Source organism: Seriola dumerili, unplaced genomic scaffold, assembly GCF_002260705.1.
Source record: "Seriola dumerili isolate Sdu_G_001 unplaced genomic scaffold, Sdu_1.0 BDQW01000378.1, whole genome shotgun sequence".
NCBI classification, from domain to species: Eukaryota; Metazoa; Chordata; class Actinopteri; order Carangiformes; family Carangidae; genus Seriola; species Seriola dumerili.
Window position 1 is genome coordinate 1,464,221 of NW_019174633.1, and position 10,927 is coordinate 1,475,147.

At 40.6% G+C, this 10,927-nt stretch overlaps 1 protein-coding gene across 3 annotated transcripts in view; it reads right to left on the reverse strand.

The window, feature by feature from the left end:
* Window positions 1-712: 712 nt before the first annotated feature.
* LOC111233198 (lysophosphatidylcholine acyltransferase 1-like) overlaps window positions 713-10,927 on the reverse strand; it is a 30,340-nt gene continuing 20,125 nt past the window's right edge. Inside the window, exons 6-15 of one of the 3 annotated variants that reach the window (XR_002665587.1) lie at window positions 8,012-8,070; window positions 6,412-6,446; window positions 6,031-6,085; window positions 5,819-5,901; window positions 5,578-5,703; window positions 4,505-4,658; window positions 3,359-3,457; window positions 3,138-3,279; window positions 2,337-2,575; window positions 713-783 (exon numbers count right to left, since the gene is read on the reverse strand). Coding sequence is in view for 2 of the 3 variants with exons in the window: in XM_022760957.1 (XP_022616678.1) it covers window positions 2,442-2,575; window positions 3,138-3,279; window positions 3,359-3,457; window positions 4,505-4,658; window positions 5,578-5,703; window positions 5,819-5,901; window positions 6,031-6,085; window positions 6,412-6,446; window positions 8,012-8,070 (887 nt within the window). In the remaining variant the exon portion in view is untranslated. Of the gene's footprint in view, window positions 2,576-3,137; window positions 3,280-3,358; window positions 3,458-4,504; window positions 4,659-5,577; window positions 5,704-5,818; window positions 5,902-6,030; window positions 6,086-6,411; window positions 6,447-8,011; window positions 8,071-10,927 lie in introns of all 3 variants that reach the window. The other 2 variants (XM_022760957.1, XM_022760959.1) reach the window with 2 other exon arrangements.

Below are 10,927 nucleotides of genomic sequence, written 5' to 3' on the forward strand. Positions count from 1 at the left end.
TCCAGCCGTCCTCTGTGGTGGGCTGCTGCTGCTGCTGTCTTTCATGGCAGATTCCTTTGAGGCAGGAGTATCTGAGAGAGAACTGCAGAGAGGCACTGCTCAATGAGCAATTTATATGTTCTCAACAAAGCTTCTTCTTTAGACCCCGGAGGCAGGTCTTAATTGTTAGACGTGATATCTCCACTCGCCCCTCTCCCTCTCCTCTTTCTTTGACTGTTTTCTTCTCCCTCCTCCCACCCACCCACCCTCCCTCCAGCTATTAGGAATTGGATTTGGAGCAGAACGATCCATTTAGTCTCTCTCCTCCATCTCTATCCCTCTCTCCCTGCTTCCACACCTCCTCTGTAGGTTTCTCTCATCAAAGCCCAGGCTTAATCTGTCTATTTTTACCTGAAGGAATGAAAGGAAGAGATGAGGTAATGCTTTTCCTGTCCATCAGGTGGGCAGTGGTGCATGGGGTCTCTGGTGTGTATAGCTCAGGGAGCTAGCACCACCATGTGGACTCGGAAGAGATGAACATTATGAAAGCAATAGCAGGTAGGTACTGTCTGAAGAAATGTGATCAAAGGAAAAACGAGAAAGAGAGGACCTTGAGCGTAGACAACATGGACACAATGTCCTGCTGAGTAAGTAAATAAAGCAAAGAACAACATTTCAACAATTAGCGTTTTATAAAATTTGAGTGACCAATTTGGTTCATATACATCCAGTGCTGTGAGTCAGTCTGAGGGAGTCAAAGGAGTCAAACCCCCTTGAGGTGAAAGTGTGAGAGCAGAGCTCCACCTAGTGGGACAAAAGCAGCAGGTGACAACAACACAAAACTGAAAGCACTTTATTTGTAAAATAAAAGCAGAGAGCTTTTTTTCTGCATTTAAGAGTCTTAGAATAAACATTACAGGAACATTGCAGTCATAAGGTATAAAATGTGTCAGTCCAGCATAAACCATAAGAGATCAATATTTCAACCAGCAGAGAAATGCACAGAGGTTTAGAAAGAGTGAAGATGTGTGCTGTCTTCTTGTTTGAGATTTTAAAAACTGAGAAATGCTCAAAGAACACTATTACATTCTTTCTTAAACTACCAATAAAAAATGCAGCTGGATAAAAACCACCAATCAAACATGCAGTCACTTTAGAAGGAAGCGACTGAAGCGTCAGTCCTGGGCCTGTATTTATCAAGCCCTTCAAGTCAGGAAATAAATAAATGGGCAAAAATTCAGATGCATGATTAGGTCCTACTATCAAGACATTTCACAAACTTTGGAAATGACTCCTATCCCAGCTAATATTCAGGAGAGCTCCTGAAGTGTGCTGACCATTTGATGGCGACCTGACCGATATTTTTCCGAAATCCTCACTGCATTAGGGAAAATGCAGCTATGTAACAGTCATGAATAACGTCTGTCACAAACAATACTTGAAACAACCTAATGTAAATAGATTACATATTATGAGATTTAAGCCTTTTCATTTAATTTGACATCACACTTTTGCATATAGAAAATACATAGCTTAGTCATCTATATTATTTGTCCATATACAGAAAAAAATTGCTGTCTAAAACCTGCAGCTGAGAATGTGGTTAATCAAACATGTCACACTCTCTTTGTATGTCCGCTCCCTGTTGAAAGTCAGCATGGAAAGCTTCATAAATAACTCTCAGCTCCTGTTCTGACATCGGAGTGGTTTTACTTCTACGTTAACTTCCTGGGAGGGATTCCGAGACGCTTGATAAATAGAGGCCATGATCCTCATCAATCGTCCTTGTCAAAACTTATTCTTTCTCAAGGTTTCTTGAGGTTGTATTTCTGTGGCAGTGAGACAGCTGCTAAAAGTAAGGAATCATTTCTCTTGATTCAGGAGCCAATTTTGCCTTCAGTATTTAATTACCCCCCAGCCTCATCACTGAATGGCAGCATTATGTTCTGCATGTCCTGATCCTTTTTACATGAAATTAAGCTTCCATGTTCCTGTGTATGCATGTTATGAGGAGCAGCAGAAAAGGGAAATAAACGCCTTGTCATAGTGTCCATTTGCCTGAGAACAACAGTGCTAACCTTCAATACAAAGTCAACAACAGGGCTAAAAGTACCCCTCCTTTTATCACCTAATGTCTTAAATATCTGTACTTCATACGTAAGAAAATACATTTAAAATAAATAATATATTCACAGAACATAAAAAAAAATTCTTTATATGATAATGGAGACTAAAAAGAAAAAAAAGTTAAGAAGAGAAATGAAATAAGTGATGGAGTAGAGATTCTGATTCCATCATCTGTGCTACACTGATTTACACTGGACACCTGTGTTATTCTCCTTCTATTCTTCCCCTACCTGCACATGAAGGCACAGAGGTGGTGGGCAAGCTGCAGCATCCGGAGATGTTGTTACATCAGTTAAAGAAGGGTAATAGAGATGGTGTGATCTCGAGTCCGTCATTCAGTCATCTTTGTCGTGGCTCTGGCCGTTGCAGCTCTTAGGTCGGCCGATGCATAATTTGCGTGGATGGTCTTTAAAGTCAAGGCAGTCCTGGACAAAGTACGGATGTTTGTCTATAAAGTGACGAAGTTCATCTGGAAAAAGGGGGCAAAGCAGAGAAATGTTACCACTGCTGTCAGGGACTGTGAAGAGGGGACTGGAATATTTTTTATTTGAAATTCAAGGAGCGATGTGGAGCTTTTTAACATCAACATGTTATTAGTTTTTTTTCATTTAGAGGAATTAGTATAATTACCATGATGATTCCACACTATTACAGAGAAGATTAACAACTCCCATTCATCTATATACTGCATTTTACATTATGTGCAGATGGGCAATCTGCTGGATTGTTTCATGGTAAAAGGCGAAATCGCTTTAAAAAGGACAATAGAGAGAGTACACAGACAAGTGTCTAGAAAAGACAGATGGTGAATGTAAAAGACCCTGGAAAATCAACAACAGACGGTACTTATCCTCTTCAGTAAAGCCAAGGAGAAATCAAATGTGATAGTGACAGCACAGAGGAAGCGGGAACACAGACAGATGCTGTCAGTCATCTGCACAATGGTCTCATATGTCCCGCGGTGCTGCAATTAATCTGACGATACTGTACTGAGTTTTAAAGATTCTGCACTTTCAGAACCCGGGTCTTACCGTATGTGATCTTCTCTTTGTCAGGCTGGTCAAGCGCTAAAAACAGACATGAAAGCTCCACCTCTTTCACTCCCAGCATTATTTCCAGGATGGTGGCGAGGTCCTCCTCTAGGACGTCCCCGTTCTCCTCGCTCTCATACATCTGCACAACAACAACATATATTCTCAGAGCGATGATTTACAAGCTACATCAAACCAGATTCGCTTGCAAATGTGCTCACCTTGAAGGCCAGTCTGAGGGTCTCCATTGACTTTGATGGTCGATGAACAGTAGACAGGGCAATGACAAAATGTCTGACGTCTATCTGTCCATCTCCACGCTGGGAACAAGTGAGCACAAGTAGCGAAGGAACAAATCTGATCCCATATGAAAATGTCATTTGCTGGAAATTCAGAATCATTTCTAGCTTGAAATTATGTAAACTCAACTGGACAAAGAACTTATTGCCTTTTAATAAAGGATCACAGAAAATAATCACCACCACTGCATTATAATAAACTGGTTTTACTGCTGATAATCTGATTTTAGAGCTGCTAAACTTTCTCACTCCATCACTTCTGAGAGAGACGTATTAAAAGTTAGCTTGGTCACACAAATTCCCTCTCATTCATATTTAGTGAGCTGCAGATTCTCCACGAGGGGGAGCTGATGAGTCATTGTCAGCCCAGTTCTACAGATCACTATGTCACCTGCAAAGATGAGGAAAGTAATAGCTGTGGTTTAGACCTCTAGATCCGTGACACTGTGTCCTTATTAAACACTTAAGCTCAAAATCTCTCAAAACCCTCCTCCTTCTAAATGATCAAACAAAGATGCCTTAAAACAGAAGGGGGCAGCAACTTAACATTAAACATTAAACAACAGTGTGGACTAAATGAAAAACATGTCATCTATGAGGAACCTGTCAAGGATGTAAGAGTAGCTAACTAACTGGGCTTTCTAAAAACTGCAATAACCAAACTATGAGCAGGTCAATGATACTATCAGACCAAATACTTGAGACCTGCTTCCTGCTACATTCCTCTCTTATTATAACCATGCCACTCTGAACCTCTCCTGAAAGAAAAACACAAAAGAATGAACTCTTACTGCCACTTTCCTGCTATGAAAACTATTCTGTTGAATAGGATTTAGACTTAGGCTTAGAGATTGTTAACCATTATATTTTACTGAAAAAAATAAGATGGCAGAGGTCTAAAGTGATTTAAATGGGATTTTACAAATTTTCTGTATTTTCTGGAGAAAAAATGGTTTCATCACCCTATCTAATAATATCCCATGTGTCTTCTTTTGTTATTATACTAACTTATAATCATTTAAAAAGGAAAACTAATAAAGCTAGTACCTTGACCCTCTTAGTGTTTACCTGGTCAAAGAGGCTAAGGACTTGTGTGAGTGTGTCTGTAACTGGCAGGTTGAGGAACTGGGCAAAGTCCTCTAAAGCCAGCCTGTCTCCCTGCAGCTTCCTGGCTCTCTTGGCCTGCTCCTCGATCACCATGTCTCTGGTTCCTGCTCTCAGCCTGTTTTTGACAAAGTAAGGCAGAAAAAAATATTTAAAAACAAAAAACCAGTCAAATTGGTTAATTACTATATGGAAACTTTCACTGCAGTTAACCCGCAAAAATCCCACAAACTTAACCACAGCATCTAAAAGATTAAAGCACATAAATGTCCAAAATAAAAAGCGTGTGTAATATATTCACATTATCTTTGTGGTGTTGTAGTGTTCAGGACTCACACTGGCCCTGGTCACATGACAGAATCACTGTAAGATTCCCTCACACTCAGTATTTGATGACAGATATATTTCTATGGGCTGTGCACATTACACATCCAGTCCTAACACTGATTAATGACATAACTGCACTCAAAATGGAGCTAATTAGCAAAGAAGGGAAATAAATATTCCTCTTGGGGGTGGAGGTGGAGGGGGGTGGGGGGGTGGAGGGGGGCTACGATACTTTATGCTCAAATGAGAAAAACACATGCTGACAAATGATTTTATAAATACTCTTTCATCAAAAACCTGTGGGATTACATCTTTATAACACTCACATCTTCTCTAATTAACCAAATAATAAGATGATATGCTCACAGGTATCTGATATTTTAATGTATTCCCTAGATATAAAACCTGACTGGAGAGGACTAATATCTGTGGCAGTTGCTTTAAATAATATTCAGTCTTGGCAGAACATTTGTGCTGTATAACACCAAACCTTTTCTCCTTTAATTTGAAATGATTGATTGATATTAGTCTTGAAAAGAACACACCTCCCAGTGTGTGTGTGTGTGTGTGTGTGTGTGTGTGTGTGTGTGTGTTTCTCCCCTCTCACCATTAGGTGTCAGTGTTTCTTCACCTTCAATTCCCAAACGTCTTGAAATGTCAACAGACCCTGTACCCAGCCCAACCAGTCAGTCCAGTCTCCCTCCACTCACCCTAAGCGGCACACCAGCTGGTTAAACTCCAGCAGGCTGCTGTAGTCATAAATGCGCAGCGGGCCCTGCGATAGGCTGATCTCACGGTCATCGAAGGACAGGTCTGTGAGTGGCAGCTCCAACGCCCTGTCAGGAGAGAGGAAACATTCATGAGGACCTAAATATGTGTGTGTGTGTGTGTGTGTGTGTGTGTCAGATGCTGATCAAACACTTATGTAAACACACTAACACACACACTTACTTGGCCATGAGTTTTCTGACATTACTGGCAAACAGGGCGGGGTTTTCCTTCTCCTCATTTGATGGAGTATAAATAGGCAAATACTAAGGAGAAAGAATAGAAAATTGATCATGTCCTGTCATTAAACTGTGAACTGATCTGCACACATATCAACTTAATATTTCTCTCAATCTGGAAAGTTTTACTGACGTCCGTCTCTCTGAACCACTCACCTCGATCTCCATAGGATTATGAGGTTGGCACAGAGTGAGCCATAGGATCTTGAACCTGGAAGATAGAAGAGTTGACTTTGTCTACATATGACGAGAAAGGATCACGAAGAGAAAATGAATATGATGGATGGAGACAAGACTGAACAGATGGCACTGGAGATAATGGAAGTTCCCCTACAGCATCATACCACGCTCCTTTTTTAGTGGAAAACAGGTCACTAGTGTTTTAGCCACATACTTAGCAGGAGGCAGTAGGAGCTGCATCTGAGTGTGTGTGTGTGTGTGTGTGTGTGTGTGTGTGTGTGTGTGTGTGTGTGTGTGTGTGCTATGTACGGTGCATGCAAGTGTGTATGTGTTTGAAAGAAAAACACAAACACTCACGCTCCAGGACCTTGCCATGTCCATGTAACAGTATCCTGTGGAGAGGAAGGAGAAGGAGGAAATGGCTCAGGAAACACACACAGGAACATCTCTGATGCAAGTTTCATACAGGTCCAATAACTCCCTGACCTCCCTGAAGTTCTTCCCAGTTGTTTGTGTCTGTGTGTATTGAAGGTCACTTACTAAGGTCACATACTAGTAATCACTGCTGATAAATGTCTAAATACTGTGAACCTGATACTTTTTTCTTTTTTTTTTTTACCCTGGTTCCAGACCTCTGAGCTGCTGAGAAGATTCTCAGACTCTGTGATTCATGAATGAAATGAAACAAGATGGAAATTTCTAACAGAACATTACTGCAATTAAAACTGCACTACAAGACAAGCGCGTAACTTTCAAAGAAGGTTTAAGTCTGCGAACTGATAAAATTATAGTGTAATGAACCAAACCAATGGCTGTCTGGGAGAAAAGAGGTCTAACTGTGAACTTATTTTCAAGAGCGTATAAATATGCAAAAATGCCTCTTTGATCATTTAGGTGGAAAATGATTGGCTGTCACACGTTTTCCGATTTGCCACTGTGGGTGCTTTAGGAAGGAGAACCAAACTGTCAGCCCATGTGTCTTTATATTTACCTCCATATATTTGTTCATATATAATAAGGCAAAGCAATCAGATCATTAAATTGCCTTAAGCTTAAATTCAACAATGTATTATTTTCTGCTTTGATCCGGACTAAGGAAACCAAACAACATGTGTAAACACAGCTCAGGTGTAGTAAAGCAGCACACAGATGAATCCAAGACTGTTCAGATAACATCACATTTACAACAGGCCCATGCAGGACATGTGGATGCTTTTCAACTAATGCTATCAGCTTCTCTTCACGCTTGCTGGTGTTGCACGGTCAAGTTCAGAAAGTGAAGGCAGCGAAATTTGTTTTGATTTGGCTCAGTAACAATCAGTATTTTGTGTAATTTATTCAGACATTTTGTGGCTAACTGTTTGTTTACCGTTGTTTCCATTTCCTGTTGCAGGAGGCCAGCGCGGCTCTATGAACGTATGGAAATGGATTGAAAATACAAACTGAGGTCAAGTCACCCTGTTAGTGCAATTTATTCAAGTTTTCTTTGCCTCACTTAAACTTCCTTGTAGAGCCACATTGTCACTGAAGTCATCACAGTGACTAAACTCAGCACAAGAGGAAACAGACAAAAGCTTTCTAGGGAAACGAAGGAAAAGTAGGTAACAGGAACTGCATAATTCATGAGAATGCGAGGAGAGGTGCCGAGAGAGAGACATGACACCTGTGTGTGTGCGTATGTGTGTGTGTGTGTGCGTGTATGAGAAAGAGAGACAGAGAAAGAGGGGAATGAAATATCATCCTACTAGAACATGAAGTCATTCAACACAAGAGAAACACATACTAACGTGAGGGAAAGAAACCATTACGTCACAGGTGTGTGTCAGTATGTATAGGTGTGTGTACACAGTGTATGTGTATGTGGAGTCTAAACTTGAACTATGTCCAAGGTCACAGGTGTCAAATGTATGAAAAGTGAGTGGAACGAGAAGGGGAGGACTGGATGCAGGGTCTTTACCAGTTTGTTTGGGTAGCGTAGCACCACTGGTTGTACTGGGAGTCCTGGGATGAAAGCACCTGAGAAAGACAAGAGAGGAGGGAGGTGGTGAGAGAACAATAGTAGAGAGAAAGAAAATATCAACTGCATCAAGAGCAAAAAAGTAAATGAAATTATCAGTATGTGATTTCTATTACTGCCACATTTATATTCATTTACTAAAGTACTACATTGTTTTGGCAACAGAAGTTTCTACAGATTTCAACTGACTTGAATATTGCAGAGAGAAAACAACGCATGGGGCTGAGTCGTGTGCACTGCATGAATGACAAGCTCACAACCTCAGGGTAACCTCCAGCCCCTGCAGAATGCGTCTCTATTCAAAGTCTATAATGTCCTGCTGATGACAGACGAGCCAATAGACGTTACATACACTATTTATTAATAAACAAAACCCTATTGAAGCTACTGTGTCAGTGCTGCACAGATTAGAATGGGGTATGTTAATATTACTAATGAGAATAAGGCTAAAACCTTACAGGCTTACTTGATTTATTTGGCCACTTGGGGGCAGTGAAACAAGCTTTAAAGGCGACTATTTACACATCCAGATACAGAGCAACATTGGCTTTAATTTGAAGTGTGGTTTGTGCCCACCTGTTGAAAGCAAGTCCAATATTCACTCTTATTCTTGCTTTATTTTGGTCTCAACCAACTCCTGAAGAAAATATGTGGCTCTTTTAGTCTCTTAGTGCTTCACCATGTTTACTAGCTAGACACTAACTTTGTCTGTCTGCCTTCTGGTGCTGGGAAGAGGGTACAATGGGTTTCTCAAAGCTTATTCATTGAGAGTGGCTGCCTGCGACTGCTGGAGACAGGGTTGATGAGAACAGTGAACAAAAACAGTGAAGTTGTGGACTGTTAAACCAAAACAATGAGCTGAAGAATGCTAAAATGTTCCTTAGAGCCAACAGGGACTGCAGAGTTGGGCGATAATATCTGTGGTTTTGTCACTACAAGCCATCCCTTTTTGCATTATACATAACCATTCTTAAAATTATTCATAAAGAATTACTGATAAATGCAGCTTTAACTCATGTATGTCATGTATATATTGCGTAAATATTTTCAATATGAAAGTGTCTTCAAGATGTAATGTTCAGTTGTGCAATGGCTGATTCAAGTAAAATTACAAGTAACATTTAAAAAATCTGGGCTGTAATTTTTAACTTCAGTAGAAGAAAACGTGTGATAGAGACAAGAGTGAGTCAAGGAATGAGGTTTGATAGTTTAATCATTTTTGAGGCCTGGGTGGTAAAGGTAAGACGTGATAATTTAACCAACCAAAAAAATAGGCAGGAGAGCCATGTTGGGAGTTCAAACATTTAGCCTCAAAACCGTGATGTAAGCTAAAGTTTATTATGTGCAGGTCCACACCATAAATGGATGAGCAGCTCGCCTCAAGCCAGTGTCCACCGCTCCTCCAAAAGCAAGTTTTTTACTGGGCAGCATCATAAATTTTCCAAGGTTAATAGTTTAGCTCCCCCAAGGGATAAGCAACAAGACAAGGAAAGGCATGGAGGTGGGGGATCTGAATTGGAAATGGAGCATTGGGAAAGGATTTACTTCCACCCAGGTGTTCTTTAGGGCATCCACGCTCCACAATTAACTGGTGGGCAAGGGTTTTGATAAAAGTTCTGGATTATAAACTGTGGTGAAGACGTCTCTTGAGTTCAGTGAATGCCAAGCTCAGCCTGCCAGGGGTCCAAAGGAAAGAGAGAAAGGAGGGAGAGGAAGGGGGTGCTGCCCGCTTGTTTAATGAGACTGGTCTTGGTCACTGTGCGTCTTTTCACCTTCAAGTATCTCCAGGAAACCCTCGCAAGTGAAATTTGCGACTATGTCTCGGGCCTTTGATGAAATAATATGTTATTTGGTAGTGTAGCGCCCTCTAGAACGGCCTGTCTATGTTTATGAGGTACGCTTCCCAAGTTTCTTACTGTTGTAAGAAATCTCTTTTTTAAGATTAACTAATACCAAATGAGAAGTATACTGTAATATAATATTGGTGAACTAATATCTATTTATACTGTGATACAAACCACTTTTATTTACTCATTGAATGTGTTAAAACTAATTTTTAATGGTTTTAAAAAAACTATAGATAAATGAATAAATTAAATTTTCCTTACCATCTGTAAGTACCCTTTTAACACTTTGTAAACAACAGTACTACTTCTAAAACACAAATAACCAGAAGAAAGGTAAATTTTAAAGATTTACTGATGTAAATATAACACAAATGTTCTCCAACAATGAAAATACACACAAAATAAACACTCAAAATTCAAAACCTTTCTGTACCTTTAACTGAATCAATTTCTAAATATTCAATAACCCTTATTTTGAGTGCACTCATTATAAAAAAATATAATAACACACCTAAAGCCGGCATTATAACTAACTGAAAAAGGATTAACGATGCAGGCCGCGAAGCGATGCTCGTGTGCGTTGTAGCCAGAAACAAAATGGCTGCTTCACGCTAAAGCGCTGAAATAAAAAAGTTAAGAGACTCACTGCAGTGATGGCGTCCTCGTCCCGTATGCAGTACCAGCGGGTTGCTGATACATGGGCGGATGGTGGCGATTCTTCCTGTCTGGACCAGCGTGTTGCTGCCAAGACGGCTGCAGATGACTCCCACGCTCCCGGTAGAACCTCACCGCTGATCGTCTCAACAGGTCCGGCACACAGCAGGCTAACTTCTTCCCCTAGTCGAGTAGCTGGGTTAGCTGCACGTGGATGAAGAAGTAGCTAAGCTAATGCGAGTTGCATTAGCTGTTAGCTGCGCTCCTCATTGAATACTCTCTGCCAAAGTATTCGTCCTTTCACTGGAACACGGTGTTGCGCTGAATATCAGTCACTACGAGATTCCATGGGTTC